The sequence below is a fragment of the Oncorhynchus mykiss genome, chromosome 20 (assembly GCF_013265735.2).
Source record: "Oncorhynchus mykiss isolate Arlee chromosome 20, USDA_OmykA_1.1, whole genome shotgun sequence".
Classification (NCBI taxonomy): Eukaryota; Metazoa; Chordata; class Actinopteri; order Salmoniformes; family Salmonidae; genus Oncorhynchus; species Oncorhynchus mykiss.
In genome coordinates this window covers 26,501,141-26,521,935 of record NC_048584.1, presented here as the reverse complement: position 1 = coordinate 26,521,935, position 20,795 = coordinate 26,501,141, and the positions used below count along the sequence as shown (strand labels likewise).

The window sequence follows — 20,795 nt, the reverse complement described above, 5'->3', positions numbered from 1 at the left end:
GGGATCGTCTGGGCCCCTGGAGGAGGGGTGTGGAGGGGCTGTGTGTCAGTAGTCTCCTGGGGGTCCTGAGGCCCCAGTCTTGGCTGGTGGAGGATGAGGTGGCCTACCTGGAATGCCAGCCACACTGCCGCACTCATTCTCTCTCCTTTTCCTGGCATCCCCACGCTCACACTCTCTCCTCTTTGTCTCACTCCTCATCTGCAGATGGAGGGAGTGAGGACCTGCCAGAACCCCGATCACCCAGTGTAGAGCACCACCACCACCTGAGCCACACCGGTCAAGGTAGGTAGTTACACTACTGGGTGTACTGTATTCTGTGGACCAAATCCCCTCTCGCTCTCTTCTCCCCTCCCCTCTTTCCCCCTACTTTTCCCAATGCATTTTTCTTAGCCACATCTGACCATAATATGAAATAATGTTTCTTCATTCATCCGTCTCTTCTTTCTTCCTTCCTTTATGCTCATACTATTTTCCTGCCTCTCTTTCCTCTCTTCCCTGGAGCAACAGAGAGGGCATGAGGCTGTTTAAAGGGCTGTATTTTATATGAGTTAACAACAGAAGATTTAATAACTACTAGAGAAGTGAAGTAATAATTTTGTGGAGAGAGTACACTGTATGAATTTTTATGTTCCTGTAAATGTGTCTGAATCTGTTATCCCTGGAAGTGTTCTCTGGGCTGAAAGAGAAACAATATTGGCTATTGTGTCTGTCAACAATATACAGTAGATGTTATAGTCTACAATTCTTGAGTTCCGCTTCCGTATGACTATTTTAGTCCATATGATTTGCCCATTGGTATCCTTGCTCTTTTCGAGCTGTATGCTTCTATGAGTGGGTGTGTTTTGTTCTGTGAAGTGGCTCTAACGCCCTTCAAAAATTCCTGTCTGTCTCAACAATTCAACAAGTAGCACTCAAAATCACCCCTATCCTTTTGTTCTGAAGTTTTTCGGGAGCTAGGCCATTTACCAGGTCAATGTAGCTACAGTACCTCTCGTCTTCTATCCCCTCACCCTCCCCCCAGACCCTTGGCTCACAGAAAACTTTTCTCGGCTCTCAGACATTTGTGTAAAGCTGTTAAGGAGAGAAAAGACAACGTGTTCCCTAAAAGGCCGCTTCTCTTGAATTACCCTCTGGTGTGCATTCACACCCTGCAGATAGACAGACAAACATGAGGGGATTGTCATGCTGAGGGATCTGACCAAACCACGGCTGCTGCTACAGTACATGCCTCCCTGGCTCAATGGATTTAGTCTCTCAGGCAGAGCTGAAACCACAGAGATGGGGTATAGTGTCGGTATGCTGTAAGCAGGCCCTGGCTGTGTCTGTCTATATCACAGCCTGGCTGTCACACACTATGGGGACTACTGTGGAGTTGTCACTTAATGGCTCCTGCTGTCTGCTGTCTGCTATGCTAGCTGATGTTATGTGAAGGTGTTGGCCAGTTGGTGAGACAGCTCTGTCTGTCTGGTGGGACGGGGCCGTCTGGGCTGTGATTCAGTGTTGAGGGAGAAAATGGCTGTAGAGGGTTTTATACAGATATGTTAGTGTGCCAGGGAATGTGAGAATAAAACTTGTGACAAACAGAACCTGTGATATTTAGAGGGAGGTGTTGCTGTGGTTTAGTGATTGCTGCTGTGCTCTTTCAGAAATTCAGCTCCCTTATGGGTTGGTTGTCTTTAGATAATGGTTGCACTCACATCTCTATTCTAGCTACATATCTCTGATGGTTAGACAAAGTTTCTGTGTTATATCAGAGATGACGGGTTTCTGGAACATTGTTATTGAGGGAAACAGCGAGGCATCCTGTCATGTAAGCAGCATGTGGTGCTTGTCTGCCTGCAGGACTATTATCACTGCTGGGTCAAGCCAGGCAGATCCCAGTCAATACCTCAGCATCATCACAACATGGGTCACTCTCCATGTTTCCACATTCACTTCACTTTACCCTGGACACTGTCAGAAATCGTACATGTAGAGAAGAAACTACTTCCTATGAACACCCTACCCAGCAAACCAAAATTGGTTCTGTGAAAGTTCCCTGAACATTCATCAGGTCTCTGCAAATGTCCTCATAACACAAAAACGGTCTAGTCGTGCTGATGATTAAATAATGTTTGTATAAAACATTAGCCAGATGTTGCAAGACATTTCCGAGAACAAATTAAATGTGTTCTTTAAAGATTCCCAGAATGTTTCATTAGGTTGTGGGAACAGTCTGGTGTTAACATTGTGGGGACATCACAAAAGATATGTTCCCAAAACACAAACTGTCCACTTGTGCAGATGATTCTACAATGTTTCTTTTAGGTTGCAAAAAACATTCACAACACATTTTGCTTTTCTTTAAAGTTTCCCAGTGGGAATATTGTGGGGATTTGACAAGAGATAGGTTCCCAAAACGCTAAAACTGCCCAGTTGTGCTGACATGCAGATAATGTGTGTATCAAGGTGCACGAAACCATGTCCCACGCCAGAGCCGCCACCGCGGACAGACACCCACCCAGACCCTCCCCTATAGGTTCAGGTTTTGCGGCCGGGGTCCGCACCTTTGGGGGAGGGGGGGGGAGGGTACAGTCACGTTCTGACCTTAGTTCTTTTGTTATGTCTTTGTTTTAGTATGGTCAGGGTGTGAGTTGGGTGGGTTGTCTATGATCCTTTTTCAATGTGGGGATTTTGTGTTTGGCCTGGTATGGTTCTCAATCAGAGGCAGGTGTCGTTAGTTGTCTCTGATTGAGAATCATACTTAGGTAGCCTTTTCCCACCTGTGTGGTGTGGGGGATTCTTTTCTGTTCAGTGTATTTTCAGCACCATACAGGACTGTTTGTTTGCTGTTTTATTTGTTTTGTTCAGTGTTCATTACGCTATAAAAAATATGAACACTTACCACGCTGCGCATTGGTCCCCCTATTCTTCCACCTACGATGAGCGTTACATGATGCTGGCACTTAGATCGCACTCAACCAGCTGTATAAGGCCATAAGCAAACAAGAAAATGCTCATCCAGTGAAACTTAATGCAGGGAAACTTACATCTGTTTTACCTAATTTCTATAAGCACATTTTACATGTGCAACCAGAGGGGGAAAAAAACAAGACCAACTTTACACAGACACGTGTAAGCTCTCCCTCGCCCTCCGTTTGGCAAATCCATAACTCTGTCCTCCTGATTCCTGCTTACAAGCGAAAACTAAAGCAGAAAGTACCAGTGACTCACTCAGTACGGAAGTGGTCAGATGACGCAAATGCTAAGCTACAGGACTGTTTTGCTAGCACAGAGTGGAATATGTTCCGGGATTCTTCTGATGGCATTGAAGAGTACACCACATCAGTTGCTGGCTTCATCAATAAGTGCCTCGTTGACGTCGTCCCCACAGTGACCGTACATACATACCCCAACCAAAAGCCATTGATTACAGGCAACACCCTCAGGGTAGAGGTGCCGCTTTCAAGGAGTGGGACTCTAACCCGGACGCCTATAAGAAATTCCGCTATGCCCTCCCACGAACCATCAAACAGGCAAAGGGTCAATACAGGGCTAAGATTGAATCCTACTACACCGGCTGCGACACTCGTCGGATGTGGCAGGGCTTGCAAACTATTACGGACTACAAAGGGAAGCACAGCCGCGAGCTGCCCAGTGACACAAGCCTACCAGACGAGCTAAATTACTTCTATGCTCGTGTGGAGGCAAACAACACTGAAGCATGTATGAGAGCGCCAGCTCTTTCCGGACTAATGTGTGATCACGCTCTCCATAGCCAATGTGAGTAAGACCTTTAACCAGGTCAACATACACAAGGCCGCAGGGCTAGATGGATTACCAGGACGTGTACTCCAAGCATACTCTGACCAACTGGCAAGTGTCTTCACTGACATTTTCAATCTCTCCCTGACGGAGTCTGTAATACCAACATGTCTCAAGTAGGGCTGGGCGATATATCAAGTTTTTTCTATATATTCAAGTTTATTTTTTAGCGCGATATGGAAAATGCTTGTATCGCAAGAATCGAGGTTTTGCTATAATGTTGTAACGTTTTACAAATGCAGCATCTCACTGTCTCTTATCTGTCAGCCCAATGTCGAATCATGTCCCAATTGCGTGACAACACGTGCACAGAGGTTATCCACCAATCATAACCCTAGACAGCCTTTCACAAATTGTATCCATGCCGGAGAAGTGTAGCGGCGGTAAGAATTCCACCAAAATGGAAAGTGAGGACGCCAGCTTAGCCTCTCATGAGGATGAAATCATCCCCAAAAAGGGCAGCAATGTTTTTTCAGTAATATGGAAGTGGTTTGGGTCTAAGAGGTCTGATGTTCAGCAAATGAATGTTCTGTGCAAAATGTGTCGAAAGACAATTGCAACGAAAAGCAGCCGTATAACCAACCACTTCCATCACCTGCAACTGAAACACGCGGTGGAATGGAGGAATGCGTGAGACTAAGCAATGCCGATTCCAGTCGCCCGATTCCCAAAACGTCTGCTAAAAGACAAACTATCATAGCCGCATCCTTTTCAAACGTAATCCCTTATGACAAGAAAAGTTTGAGGTGGAAGGAGATAACAGATGCAGTGACCTATTACATAGCAAAAGATATGGTCCAATATTTACAGTAGAAATGCCAGGGTTTAAAAAGCTGCTAGGTACAGTTGACCACAAATATCAGCTGCCAAGCCGCAAGTATTTCACGGAAGAAGCCCTGCTGCGATTATACACTGCTACCCGCGAAAGAGTCGCAGAGAAGCTGGCTAATGTTTCTTATTTTTCCACCACAGCCGATCTATGGTCGAGCAGAGCCATACCTAAGTTTGACTGTCCACTACATAAATGAAGACTGGAAATTGCAAATGTCTGCTTCCAGATGTCTTACTTTCCCGATGATCATACAGGTGAAGTAATAGCCTAGGGTATCAGACTCTCTGGCATCGTGGAAGGTGAGTGAAGACCGACTGGTGTGCATGACAACTGAGAGCAGGAGCAACATCATAAAATAATTGCGATTTAACTACTGGACCCGCCTGCAGTGCTTTGGGCACAGGCGTCACCTCACCATCAGTAAGTGTGACATTGGATAATTAAAGTGCATTCAAAAAAGTTATGTTCAGGCCAGCTGTAGGCGAATGTGTTTTTTGTTGTGTCATTCTGCCAATCCAATAGCAAATAACCACAGGCTGTTTTAACATTAACAACAAATTAACTAAATGAATACATTTTCAATCAAAATTATTATATAAATTACATATTCAAACAACTAGTGGTCAAACATTCCTAAACAATAGAATAGATTTGTGTATTGTTCATTTGTTTTGCACAAATAGGCCTTGACAGAAAGTCAACATACGAGAATACCACTAGAGTCTGCGAGACCGGGGGCGGAAGATGACTAATCGGCTGACAACATGGTAACGACTGGACCGGAAACGACTACGAGTAATGAGAGCACAGTACAAGAGAACACCACAGCAACTGTCACAAGTTCCGCTGCAACAGCGGGCCACAAACAGACGCAGGTATGTGTCTGTGGTGGTAGGCAAGTTACATCACACCATTGGTTGAGGATCCACCAGGGGAAGAAGGGGTGTTTTGGTAAAGAGAGACAGAGGCCTCGCATTGATTATTTTCTGCGAAATCGATCAAATCAGTCGAATGAAGAGTTAAATATGCGGGAGAAAGGTTCCAACCCCACCAGTTTCCAGTAGGCAACAAGAAATCAAGCGCCTTGTTCAAGAAAGGAGACAGCTTAAGAAACAGTGGAAGAAGGCCTCGGAAGTGGAAAAGGAGGGCATAGAGTCACTTCAGGCTGACATCAAAACCCGGTTGGCATCGCTCTGTAGAGCAGATAACCTACGGAAACGCAGAAGGAAGAAAGAACAAACTAGAACTCGATTCTATAAAGATCCCTTCAAGTTCCTTAAAAGTATCTTCACGAAGGAAAAAAGTGGAGCTCTAAAAACAACAAAGAAAGACCTAGAGGAGCACCTGAGAACAACAAACTTTGACTCAAAGCGACATGAACATCTGGCCATCCCATCAGATATCCCACCCATTGAACCCCCGGAACATCATATTGAGACCAGCCCTCCGACATGGAAAGAGGTGGAAAACACAGTTCGACGGGCAGAAACAGCATCAGCCCGGGGGCAAAATGGAGTCCCGTACAAAGTGTATAAGAACGCACCAGATGTCCTGGGGTTCCTCTGGAGGCTTATGAGAACAGCTTGGCAAAAGAAGATAATACCCAAAGTGTGGTGTAGGGCAGGCGGGTTCCTGATCCCTAAGTAGAAGGATGCAGTGAACATCAGCCAATTCCGCCCAATCTCCTTATTGAATGTCGAGGGTAAAATCTTCTTTACGGTCATTGCCCAGAGGATGGCCAAGTAACTGCAAAGGAATGCGTACGTCGATACATCTGTACAGAAGGCAGGAACATCAGGGTTCTCTGGCTGCTTGGAACATTCCAGCATGATCTGGCACCAGATCCAAATGGCAAAGGTGAAGAAAAGAGACCTCCATGTAGTCTTCCTCGACCTCGCCAATGCATTTGGCTCTGTGCCCCATGAACTCCTGTGGTCTGCCTTCAGATTTTTCCACATACCGGACACCATCACAACCCTGATGAAGTCGTACTTCCAGGATCTGCAGTTCTGCTTCACTACCTCATGGCAGTGCCTGAATGTAGGTATAATGGCAGGATGTACCATTTCTCCGTTGGAATTCATAATGGCAATGGAGGTTATCATCAGATCCTCAAAATGGGTTGCTGGTGGACAGCAAGTCGACTCTGGTTTCCGCCTCCCTCCACTCAGAGCCTACATGGACGACATTGCAACATTGACCACCACTGTCCCATGCACCAGGAGACTGCTCAGAAAACTCGAGGAGAACATCAGCTGGGCCCGTATGAAGATTAAACCATCCAAGTCACGCAGCATCTCGATTGTGAAGGGAGTACTCTCTGACCTGAAATCCTTCATCGGAGATGACCAAATCCCAACAGTGTCTGAGCAGCCTGTAAAAAGTCTTGGAAGGTGGTATGATGCAAGCCTGAAGGACAAAGACCAGGTGCAACAGCTGCACAAAGACATCAGTAGTAGCCTACAGTCCATCAACAACACCCAGCTACCTGGAAAGTTAAAGGCCTGGTGTCTGCAGTTTGGTCTCCTACCCCGGGTGTTGTGGCCCCTAGCAGTGTATGAGGTTCCAATCTCAACAGTGGAGAAGATGGAAAGAGGAGTCACAGGCTACTTAAAGAAGTGACTCGGAGTTCCACGATGCCTTACCACCATAGGCCTCTATGGAGATGGTGTCCTCAAGTTGCCCCTCACCAGTCTAACAGAGGAATTCAAGTGTGCAAAAACCAGGCTTCAGATGACACTGAATGAATCTCGAGACCCAGTGGTGAGCAACAACGCGCCGACCTTGGCAACTGGGCGCAAATGGAGGCCAGGAAAAGCAGTCCAGGTGGCAACAGCATCCCTCAGACATGCTGACATTGTTGGTCATGTTCAGCAAGGGAGAGGAGGCCTTGGGCTAACTAGCCGTGCTGCTTGGAGTAAGGCCACTGCACCAGAGCGGCGGAAGATGGTAGTGCAGGAAGTACACCATCAGGAGGAGGCTGCAAGGTGGGCCAAGGCAGTCTCTCTTGCCAAACAGGGACAGTGGACTCGATGAGACAGTGTGGAGAAGAGGAAGATCAGCTGGAAGGATCTGTGGGCCATGGAAGCGAGGCAGTTGAGCTTTTCCATCAGAGCAACATATGACGTCCTTCCAACACCAGTAAATCTTCACCAATGGTATGGTGAAGATCCGGACTGTGCCCTCTGTTCCATGCCAGCCAACCTCAGGCACATTCTCACAGGGTGTAAAACAAGCCTCACCCAAGGACGCTACACTTGGCGTCACAACCAAGTCCTTAAAAACCTTGCGTCCGCCCTGGAGGACAAGCGAGCTGCCACCAACTCCCTACCACCCCAGCAGCATCACACCCCTTACGGACAACCTTTGTTCGCGAAGGGGCTAAACCACCGAAGAGTGGCTCTACACCATTAGAGCGAGACCAGCTGCGCTTGGCCCGCTACTGGAAAATGCTAGCTGACATTGGCCGGCAACTTGTGTTTCCTCCGGAGATCGCAACCACCACCCTAAGACCTGACATGGTGCTCTGGTCCCGTTCGCTCAAGAAGGTCTTCATCATTGAGCTCACAGTACCCTGGGAGGACTCAGTAGATGAGGCTTATGAGCGAAAACATCTGCGCTATGCCGATCTAGCTGCCAAAGCACGGCATCATGGCTGGAACACAGAAGTCCGACCAGTGGAGGTGGGCTGCAGAGGTTTTGTGGCAACATCTACAACCAGACTGCTTAGAGACCTGGGAATTAAGGACCAGAGCCAGCGTTCGGCAATCAAAGCTGTATCGGTGGCGACAGAAGGCAGCAGTCAGTGGCTTTGGATGAAGAGGAAAGACCCCAGCTGGGCCCCGAAGTGAGAGGGCCAGGAGGTATGCGGTCAACAATGCTTGACTCAGGGAGGAGGACGCCCATGCCATGCATAGTCCCATGGGATGTTGGCTATCAACAACAAGGCAACTCTTATGACTAATTGGGAATGGGACGCAAGCGTAGGATTGATCACCCTGTCGCTGGCCGCTTTTGGGGAGGGTGTATAGTGTGAAAGGCCGAAACACCCTAGGAACCAAAGGTACACTACTGACAATGCGCTCCCCAAATTTCACCAGGCTCACTGTTCATGAACTCTTGGAAGTGCTTGCACAAAGAATAGGAACATCTCATCCTGTGTTCTTGGAATCTGAGGCCTTGTATATTTTTTATTTTAATAAAGAAAATTCAGTTAAGAATTATGTCTTGGCCTCAACAAAAAATATATATATTGTGAATCGTCCAAACCTTCTGATAAAAATTGAGATATTACTTTTAGGCCATATCGCCCATTCCTGCATGGGAAAGGGCAGTGTAGAGTGCAATAGAGATTGCATCATCTGTGGATCTGTTGGGGCGGTTTGCAAATTGGAGTGTGTCTAGGATTTCTGGTGTGAGCCATGACCAGCCTTTCAAAGCACTTCATGGCTACAGATGTGAATGCTACAGGTCGGTAGTCATTCAGGAAGGTTACCTTAGTGTTCTTGGGTACAGGCACTTTGGTGGTCTGCTTAAAATAGGTTGGTATTACAGACTCGGACAGTGAGAGGTGGAAAATGTCAGTGAAGACACTTGCCAGTTGGTCAGCGCATGCTCGCAGTATATGTCCTTTAAATCCATCTGGCCCTGCGTCCTTGTGAATGTTGACCTGTTTAAAGGTCTTACTCCCGTCGACTGCGGAGAGCATGATCACACAGTCTTCCGGAACAGCTGGTGCTCTCATGCATGTTTCAGTGTTATTTGCCTCGAAGTGAGCATAGATATTAGTTTAGTAGTTTAGCTCGTCTGATAGGCTTGTGTCACTGGGCAGTTCTCGGCTGTGCTTCCCTTTGTAGTCTGTAATGGTTTGCAAGCCCTGCCACATCCGACGAGCGTCAGAGCCGGTGTAGTACGATTCGATCTTAGTCCTGTACTGACGCTTTGCCGGTTTGATGGTTCGTCGGAGGGCAAATAGGGATTTCTTATAGGCGTCCGGGTTAGAGTCCCGCTCCTTGAAAGCGGTAGCTCTAGCCTTTAGCTCAGTGCGGATGTTGCCTGTATCCATGGCTTTCACAGTTTTTCACAATTCCTGACTTTTAATCATAGTAAATATTCCCTGTCTGAGGTCATTTAGGATCACCACTTTATTTTAAGAATGTGAAATGTCAGAATAATAGTAGAGAGAAAAAATTTATTTCAGCTTTTATTTTTTTTCATCACATTCCCAGTGGGTCAGAAGTTTACATACACTCAATTAGTATTTGGTAGCATTGCCTTTAAATTGTTTAACTTGGGTCAAACTTTTCGGGTAGCCTTCCACAAGCCACAATAAGTTGGGTGAATTTTGGCCCATTCCTCCTGACAAAGCGGGTGTAACTGAGTCAGGTTTGTAGGCCTCCCTGCTCGCACATGCTTTTTCAGTTCTGCCCACACATTTTCTGTGGGATTGAGGTCAGGGCTTTGTGTTGGCCATTCTAATACCTTGACTTTGTTGTCCTTAAGCCATTTTGCCACAACTTTGGAAGTATGCTTGGGGTCATTGTCCATTTGGAAGACCCATTTGCGACCAAGCTTTAACTTTAACTGATGTCTTGAGATGTTGCTTCAATATATCCACAAAAATGTCCTTCCTTATGAAGCCATCTATTTTGTAAAGTGCACTAGTCCCTTCTGCAGCAAAGCACCCCCACAACATGACGCTGCCACCCCGTGCTTCACAGTTGGGATGGTGTTCTTTGGCTTGCAAGCCTCGCCCTTTTTCCTCCAAACATAATGATGGTCATTATGGCCAAGCAGTTCTATTTTTGTTTCATCAGACCACTGGACATTTACAAAAAGTACGATCTTTGTCCCCATGTGCAGTTGCAAACCGTAGTCTGGCTTTTTTATGGCGGTTTTGGAGCAGTGGCTTCTTTCTTGCTGAGCGGCCTTTCAGGTAATGTCGATATAGGACTCGTTTTACTGTGGATATAGATACTTTCGTACCTGTTTCCTCCAGCTTCTTCACAAGGTCCTTTGCTGCTGTCCTGGGATTGATTTGCACTTTTCGCACCAAAGTACGTTCATCTCTAGGAGACAGAACGCATCTCCTTCCTGAGCGGTATAACGGCTGCGTGGTCTTATGGTGTTTATACTTGCGTACTATTGTTTGTACAGATGTTTGTACAGATGAACGTGGTACCTTCAGGCGTTTGGAAATTGCTCCCAATGATGAACCAGACTTGTGGAGCTCTACAAATTGTTTTCTGAGGTCTTGGCTGATTTCTTTTGATTTCCTATGATGTCAAGCAAAGAGGCACTGAGTTTGTAGGTAGGCCTTGAAATACATCCACAGATACACCTCCAATTGACTCAAATGATGTCAATTAGCCTATCACAAGCTTCTAAAGCCAATTACATCATTTTCTGGAATTTTCCAGGCTGTTTAAAGGCATAGTCAACTTACTGTATGTAAACTTCTGACCCACTGGAATTGTGATACAGTGTATTATAAGTGAAATAATCTGTCTGTAAACAATTGTTGGAAAATGTACTTGTGTCATGCACAAAGTAGATGTCCTAACCGACTTGCCAAAACTATAGTTTGTTAACAAGAAATTTGTGGAGTGGTTGAAAAACAAGTTTTAATGACTCCAACCTAAGTGTATGTAAACTTCCGACTTCAACTGTACATGCGGTCACTGTGGGGATGACGTCATCAATGCACTTATTGATGAAGCCAATGACTGATGTGGTGTACTCATCAATGCCATCGGAGGAATCCCGGAACATATTCCATTCTGTGCTAGCAATACAGTCCTGTAGCTTAGCATCTGCTTCATTTGACCACGTTTTTATTGATCTAGTCACTGGTGCTTCCTGCTTGAATTTTTGCTTGTAACAGGAATCAGGATGGTGGAGTTACGATCAAATTTGCCAAATGGAGGGCAAGGTAGAGCTTTGTATGCGTCTCTGTGTGTGGAGTGAAGGCTGTCTACAGTTTTTTTTCCCTCTGGTTGCACATTTAACATGCTGATAGAAATTTTGTAAAACTGATTTAAGTTTCCCTGCATTAACGTCCCTGGCTACTTGGAGCGCCTCCTCTGGGTGAGCGTTTTCTTATTTTCTTATGGCGGAATACAGCTTATTCAATGCTGTCTTAGTGCCAGCCTCCTACTGTGGTGGTATGTAAACAGCTATGAAAAATACAGATGAAAACTTTCTCGGTAGATCGTGTGGTCTACAGCTTATCATGAGATACTCTACCTCAGGCGAGCAATAGCTTGAGACTTCCTTAGATATCGTGCACCAGCTGTTAATTACAAAAATACATGTCTTACCAGACGTCGCTGTTCTATCCTGCCGGTTCAGAGCATTACCAGCCAGCTGTATGTTGATAGTGTCTTCGTTCAGCCACGACTCAATGAAGCATAAGATATTATAGTTTTGAATGTCGTGTTGGTAGTTTAATCTTGCGTGTAGGTCATTGATTTTATTCTCCAAAGATTGCACGTTTACTACCAGAATGGAAGGAAGTGGGGGTTTATTCGATTGCCTATGAATTCTCAGATGGCAGCCCGCCGTCTGGCGCCTTTTTCTCAGCCTCCTCCTCATGCAATTCACAGGGATCTTGGCCTGTTCCCGAGAAAGCAGTATATTGTTCGCGTTGTGCTCGTCAGACTCATTAAATGTAGAAAAGGATTCTGCCAGTCCGTGGTGAGTAATTGCAGTCCTGATGTCCAAAAGTTATTTTCGGTCATAAGAGATGGTAGCGGCAACATTAAGTCCAAAATAATTTTTAAAACAATTTTTAAAAACGAACAAAAAACCTGTGCCCCGGCACATTGACTCTGTACCAGTTCCCCCTGTATATAGCCTCGTTACTGTTTTTTTTATTGTTTCTCTTTAATTAAAAAAAATAATTTTTTTTCATATTTTTTTTACTTCAGTTTATTTTTGTAGATACTAAACACAAATATTTCTTCAAATTGTATTGTTGGTTAAGGGCTTGTAAGTAAGTATTTCACTTTAAGGTCTACACCTGTTGTGTTCGGCTCATGTGACAAATGCAATTTCATTTGATTTGATCATCAGGAGTGGGCAATGTTGCAGCACCTGCTAACCCCATCCCAGGTCACCACAACTACTGCAATTCCCCACCAGTAGAAAACAACCCATGAGATCCTCACCCCCGCACAACTTGTTTTTTGAAACTTAATTGTTGATTCTTAAATCAATCAATATCACTCGTGTTCACATTTGACATAACTTACTGTTCTGTTTTTTAAAGTATTACCAGTTTTCATATTTGAAAGATTTTCTATTCTCGTTTAAGAGCTTCATGGCATAAAACGTATGGTTTTGTTGTTAATACAATGTTCTATAATAAAAGCTGTGTGGCCTTCCACTTAATGTAACTTTTAAAAATAATTTAATAAAATAAAAAACTAAACAAAACACATGTATTTTTATATTAGCACTGGCATTTATAGGCAGGCTCAATCAAGTGCTCAAATAGTTTGAAAGAAAACATTTGGCATTGGAACCAGATCTGGAACTCAAACAATGCCTGATATATTGGCAACTCTATTGGAACTAGGCACTGGCAAATAAAAACATTACTTTTTGTCATTAAAATCCTCCAAACCCTCAACAGTCCAGCCTTCCTCTGTCTATTGTCCTCGTCTCTCCGTCTATTCTCATCTTCTCCACATCAATTCTCGTTGTCCCTACGCCTATTCTCCTCATCCATCATCCTCCTGTACTCCTCCTCTCTCTTCTCCTTCTTCTTGTACTCCTCCTCTATCTTCTCCCTCTTGCGGTCCTCCTCAACTCTCTGTTTTCCTTGTCTCTCTTCTCTCTTTTTATTGCATCTTTCTCTCTTTTCATCATGAGTGCTGGCCGGCCTCTCTCTTTTGATCTATGTCCTGCATCTCTCTGAGTAGTGTGACCCACTCTGGCTCTCTCCTCCTCTTGGGAGTTCTATCTTTTTCTCCCTCTCTCTCTCTCGGTTCCTGAACTTTTCCTGAAAACACCACTACCTTCTGGCTGGATGAGGCAATGACAACAGGCGGTGTAATAGCGGGCCTTATGTGAATTGGGCCATCAGGTGCTCTCCCCTCCCTCTGTACTCACCCCAGTTTGGGGACACTTCAAATCCTAAAAGAAACCAGTTAGCTGGACTCACCATACTCACCATACAACCTGGACATTGTGAAGATATTGAGACATTTTAGATGTCTACTGTATACAGAAAATAAATACTTTTATCTTTGTCCTTCCCCTTCTGACAGTACACTTGCACAAATGCCCTAGGCAAAGCACAGTAATATATTACAGTTACTAACTATCAGTTGGCAAATACAGATAAAATACACCCAGGCATTAGTAACCAATTGAAAGGTGAATTGATGCCAGCACAAAACTTGTATTTTTTGTCCCCCCAAATTTCCTGCCAACCTGTAACGTTATCACTCGCTCCCAAGGATGTATTGCATCATGAATGTAAATGAGCCAGATCATATAAGCTGCAGTAACTTAACAGTCTAGTGATTGTTAATGTTAGGTAATGTTCCCAGCAATTCAGCTTCTTACTCAAACCCCTTCAAGGCCGCATGCCTCTTTCCTGTGAACCGGAATTAGTTTCTAGCATGCCAGGTGATCAACTTCAGTCCTTATGATGTAAATAGACACCCTTTTTAGATAAACCTGTGGCAAGTTAACGTGACATAAATCAGGTTTAAAACCATTAGCTACCAACCGCATATAAGCCTCATGTTGGGTAGTTAGTTAGATAGCATTCACACTGAACAACAATATAAACACAACAGGCAAAAATGTCAAAGGTTTTACTGAGTTACAGTTCATATAAGGAAACCAGTCAATTTAAATAAATTCATTAGACCCTAATCTATGGTTTTCACCTGACTGGGCAGGGGCACAGCCATGGGTGGGCCTCGGAGGGCATAGGCCTAGCCACTGGGGAGCCAGGCCCAGCCAATCAGAATTAGTTTTTCCCCACAAAAAGGCTTTATTACAGACAGAAATACTCCTCAGTTTACTCAGCTGTCCGTTTGACTGGTCTCAGACAATCCCACAGTTAAAGAAGCTGGATGTGGAGGTCCTGGGCTAGTTACACGTGTTCTGCTGTTGTGGGGCCGGTTGGACGTACTGCCAAATTCTCTAAAACGACATTGGAGGCAGCTTATGATAGATAAATGAACATTCAATTCTCTCACAACAGCTCTGATGGACATTCCTGCAGGTAGCATGCTATTTGCATGCTCCTTCAAAAGTTGAGACATCTGTGGCATTGTGTTGTGTGACAAAACAGCACATTTTAGAGTGGCCTTTTATTTTCCCCACCACAAGGTGCACCTGTGTAATGATAATGATGTTTAATCAGCTTCTTGATATGCCACACCTGTCAGGTGGATGGATTATCTTGGCAAAGGAGAAATGCAAATGTGTGCACAAAATCTGAGAGAAATATGCTTTTTGTGTATATGGGAAATTTCTGTGATCTTTTATTTCAGCTCATGAAACATGGAACCAACACTTTACACGTTGTGTTTATATTTATGTTCAGTATAGTTAATATACTGGCAAGTTTGATCTATAAGTAGCCAACTGATGTTCGCTAGCTAGCTAACATACTGGTACATGTATGCTATGCGGTTTGTAAGGCTAGCGTTGCTAACAAATTGTCAGCCAACATAACGTTTCATTTAACTTACTTGACAAGTCATTACTTTTATATTACCTTGCTCAACATTTTCTTAACATTTGTCATAATTAGCTAAAGCGATGAATATTTACTTTTTGTACTTACATTTGTATCCGCTCTCGTCGAACTTCGGCTGCATATTTTCCGCCATTTTCTTCAAATCTGAAAATGTTGTGAAGCTTCGCATTTACTGAATCGGAATACAACACAAAATGTGTAAGAAACATCAACCATTTTTTAACACATCCATGTTGTGTTACTTTTAACATAAAGTGTTGCCCTTTTAAAAAAACCTGTTTGGATTAGCGATTTTTCCAATAGAATCCAAGATTCTCACAATCATATAGGATTTTGTTACCTCTATCAAAATCCTGTTGAAATCCTGTTGGAATCCTGTTGGACTACAGTTTTCTTATTCGAAGATTTTGTCACCTCTATCAGAATCCTATATCCTATTGGAGTACTTTCTTTCCTATTGGAATTCAAAAGAAATCTGATTGGATCCTATTGTTTTTCTGTTCTTATGTTATTTATTTACAATACAAAACACACATACAAACAACAACATACAGATGCACACAAACATCCACAACGTCACCCCTGCCCAGACCCACCTGCTCACACCCCCATCTCCAACACCTGTATCATGTGCCACATGGCCTCAAACTGCACCAATTTGTTTCTGTCGGTTGCCCACACACTTTCAACATTTAGATAATAAAGCATTTGACCTTTCCATTGTGTTAATGATGGATGACTGGTTGATTTCCAGTTTTGAAGTATGCTTTTACAAGATGATTGACAAGAAAAGTGTCGTCCAACCCATTGGGTATCTCACTGCACCTTCTTATGCCACGTCTTGAAATATGCATACAGACGGATTCAAAATAAATGTATCCTAAAGGAGTCTTGTAGGATTGTGTCACCCCAATCAGAAACTTATTAGAACCCATTAAATTATAGTTTGTTGTCATTAGTTTGAGTACAATACAACAACATTAATTACAAAATGTTATATGATCGGAAACACTGACGTCTTTGAGGATAAACACCGACGTCTTTGAGGATAACACAGTGCCACCAACGCAGCCCACTACCAAGGACTGTGGGCTCTCCTCCGTGGCCGACGTGAGTAAGACATTTAAGCGTGTTAACTCTCACTAAGCCTGCCAACCCAAACTGCATCCACAGTCGCGTCCTCAGAGCATGCGCAGGCCAGCTGGCTGGAGTGTTTACGGACATATTCAATCTCTCCCTATCCCAGTCTGCTGTCCCCACATGCTTCAAGATGTCCACCATTCTTCTTGTACCCAAGAAAGCAAAGGTAACTGAACTAAATGACGGTCTGAACCCCGCCCTGTGTAACTGGGTCCTTGACTTCCTGACAGGCCGCCCCCAGGTGGGAAGGTAGGAAACAACCCCTCCACTTCATTGATCCTCAACACTGGGGCCCCACAAGAATGCGTGCTCAGCCCCCTCCTGTACTCTGTTCACCCAACTTCAACTCAATCATCAAAGTTTGCAGACGACACAATGGTAGTAGGCCTGATTACCAACAATGACGAGACAGCCAATAGGGAGGAGGTGAGGGCTTGGGAGTGTAGTGCCAGGAAAATAACCTCTCATCCAACGTCAACAAAACAAAGGAGCTTATCGTGGACTTCAGGAAACAGCAGAGGGAGCACCCCCATCCACATCAACGGGGCCACAGTGGAGAAGGTGGAAAGCTTCATGTTCCCCAGCGTACACATCACTGACGATCTGAAATGGTCCACCCACACAAACATTGTGGTGAAGAAGGCGCAACAGCACCTCTTCAACCTCAGGAGGCTGAAGAAATTTGGCTTGGCACCTAAAACCCTCACAAACCTTTACAGATGCACAATTGAGAGCATCCTGTCGGGCTGTATCACCTCCTGGTACGGCAACCGCACCGCCCGCACCGCAGGGATCTCCAGAGGGTGGTGCGGTCTGCCCAACGCATCACCGGGCGGCATACTACCTGCCTTCCAGGACACCTACAGCACCTGATGTCACAAGAAGGACAAAAATATCATCAAGGACAACAACCACCCGAGCCACTGCCTGTTCACCCTGCTATCATCCAGAAGGCAAGGGTAGTAAAATCCTATATAGGTTCCAAAATCTGATAGGATATTGAAAGGATGCCTTGAGTAATTTACACAAATCATGTGTTAAATGTGACAGCACTTTGATTGTGTTAAAAGTAACACGTTATCCCTAGATAGACACACAGATGTGTTAAAAAATAACACAGCGTGTTGTGTTTTACACATCTGTTCTAAGTGTGTATTCATGGCAGTATGGTCAATCAGGAATTCCATGCTTAATTTTGAATATTCTTAGACATGACTAACCCAATGAAATACTGGTAACTGGGTTATTCCCCATCACTTCACCCATCCTCTGTGTATTCTGCGTACTTCCAGGCTCATATTTACAGGTGTACAAGGTATCCAAGACTGTAAGTGCTGATCTAGGATCACTTTTGCTTTTCAGATCATGAAAAATAAGATATCAAATCAAATTTATTGATATAGCCCTTCATACATCAGCTGATATCTCAAAGTGCTGAACAGAAACCCAGCCTAAAACCCCAAACAGCAAGCAATGCAGGTGTAGAAGCACGGTGGCTGGGAAAAACTCCCTAGAAAGGCCAAAACCTAGGAAGAAACCTAGAGAGGAACCAGGCTATGTGAGGTGGCCAGTCCTCTTCTGGCTGTGCCGGGTGGAGATTATAACAGAACATGGCCAAGATGTTCAAATGTTCATAAATGACCAGCATGGTCAAATAATAATAATCACAGGCAGAACAGTTGAAACTGGAGCAGCAGCACGGCCAGGTGGACTGGGGACAGCAAGGAGTCATCATGTCAGGTAGTCCTGAGGCATGGTCCTAGGGCTCAGGTCCTCCAAGAGAGAGAAAGAAAGAGAGAATTAGAGAGAGCATACTTAAATTCACACAGGACACCGGATAGGACAGGAGAAGTACTCCAGATATAACAGACTGACTCTAGCCCCCCGACACACAAACTACTGCAGCATAAATACTGGAGGCTGAGACAGGAGGGGTCAGGAGACACTGTGGCCCCATCCGAGGACACCCCCGGACAGGGCCAAACAGGAAGGATATAACCCCACCCACTTTGCCAAAGCACAGCCCCCACACCACTAGAGGGATATCTTCAACCACCAACTTACCATCCTGAGACAAGGCAGAGTATAGCCCACAAAGATCTCCACCACGGTACGACCCAAGGGGGGGGCGCCAACCCAGACAGGAAGATCACATCAGTGACTCAACCCACTCAAGTGACGCACCCCTGCTAGGGATGGTATGAAAGAGCCCTAGTAAGCCAGTGACTCAGCCCCTGTAATAGGGTTAGAGGCAGAGAATCCCAGTGGAAAGAGGGGAACCGGCCAGGCAGAGGCAGCAAGGGCGGTTCGTTGCTCCAGAGCCTTTCCGTTCACCTTCACACTCCTGGGCCAGACTACACTCAATCATATGACCCACTGAAGAGATGAGTCTTCAGTAAAGACTTAAAGGTTGAGACCGAGTTTGCGTCTTTCACATGGGTAGGCAGACCATTCCATAAAAATGGAGCTCTATAGGAGAAAGCCCTGCCTCCAGCTGTTTGCTTAGAAATTCTAGGGACTATTAGGAGGCCTGCGTCTTGTGACCGTAGCGTATGTGTAGGTATGTACGGCAGGACCAAATCAGAGAGATAGGTAGGAGCAAGCCCATATAATGCTTTGTAGGTTAGCAGTAAAACCTTGAAATCAGCCCTTGCCTTGTCAGGAAGCCAGTGTAGGGAGGCTAGCACTGGAGTAATATGATCAAATTTTTTGGTTCTAGTCAGGATTCTAGCAGCCGTATTTGGCACTAACTGAAGTTTATTTAGTGCTTTATCCGGGTAGCCGGAAAGTAGAGCATTGCAGTAGTCTAACCTAGAAGTGACAAAAGCATGGATACATTTTTCTGCATCATTTATGGGGGACCATATCAAGCATCTCAAAGGCGAAATTATATCGGGTGCGTTTTTTTACAGTTAGTCTGTATTCTGCATTTCAGTCTGAATTTATAAATCTGGACAAAATAAAGACATCCTTTCTTTTAGTAGAGTATATCTGATCCACATTAAAGAAACATGGTTAAAGAATATGTGGGATTGGACCGGCATTTTTCAGATATGCAGCCAGATCATTAACCCTCTGCGTCAATGTTACCACAACCTAAAGAAGTGTGTGAGGAACTTTTAAAGAACAACATGCATTTGTTCTGGTAATGTTGTTGTAATATCAGGTTAATGTTTTTTGCACCCTAAAATAAACGTATTATCATCTGCACAACTGGACGGTTTTTGTGTTTTGGGAACATGTCTTTTGTGATGTCCCCACAATGTTACCACCAGACTGTTCACACAACCTAATGAAACATTCTGGGAACCTTTTAAAGAACAGACGTGTTCTGGGAATGTTCTTGTAACATCAGGCAAATGTTTTATTCAAGCATTGCATAATCATCAGCACGACTGGACAGTTTTTGAGTTAAGAGAACATTTTCTGCAACCTAACAAATGTTCTAGGAACGTTCACAGAACCAATTTAGTTTGCTGGGAAAACATTACTGATACATTGTGATATTACATTACCTGGAAACCTAATAAAAACTTTTGGGGAATGTTCGGCGAACATTCCAAGGATAGTTCATTTAAAACATAAAAAAAGGGATGTTATCATCCTAATGTTAGATAAAACCTTAACTAGAACTTAATTGGAATCTTGTCTAATGTTCTGGGAATGTTCCCGGTTTGCTAAGTATTTACAATGCCACTAGAAGCACATGTATAATACCTTATAAGTTATGCATAATGCAATACAATGCACAACAAATACGCTAATAACTGTTCTGAAACATCTATGGCTACACTCACAATACTGTAAATGTTGTAATGCCAGACGTTAAATGAAATAGCTAGTATATGTGTGGAACATTAATATTATTGTCTTGTGATGCTGACTTTTCTGCTTCCTCCTGCAGGTGGTAGTATAGACAGTGACTGTGCCTTTGAGGGCGACTATGCCCTTCCGCCTCTCTCTATGACCGAGGGCATGCAGCACATCCGCATCATGGAGGGCGTTTCACGCTCCCTGCCCTCCTCCCCACTGCTCACACACCAGACCATCAGTGTCCGGCTGCAGCCCATCAAGAAGCTCACAGGTAATGGTCACAGAAATATACACAACACCTCCACAGGAGAAATCCCGTAGGTCAAACTGTGTTGTTGTCTGCTCCTTTGGGCGTTCGGTTAATAACCAATCGCCCAATGTCACTCATTCGTGTTGGAATGTCGTGTGGGGGAATACATAAGTCAGTTACATGATGGTAACTGGGAAGTTGGATGCTTACGTCAGTGTTCACTGATGCCGGTC

The 20,795-nt window shown here is 44.5% G+C and overlaps 1 protein-coding gene across 6 annotated transcripts in view; it reads left to right on the top strand.

Moving 5' to 3' along the window:
- The window catches only part of tanc2b (tetratricopeptide repeat, ankyrin repeat and coiled-coil containing 2b), a 220,374-nt gene that overhangs the window by 107,911 nt on the left and 91,668 nt on the right, over positions 1–20,795 (top strand). For all 6 annotated transcript variants that reach the window (XM_021576268.2, XM_021576266.2, XM_021576270.2 and 3 more), the window contains 2 exons: positions 205–282; positions 20,404–20,583. In XM_021576268.2, coding sequence (XP_021431943.1) covers positions 205–282; positions 20,404–20,583 — 258 coding nt within the window. The remainder of the gene's footprint in view (positions 1–204; positions 283–20,403; positions 20,584–20,795) is intronic.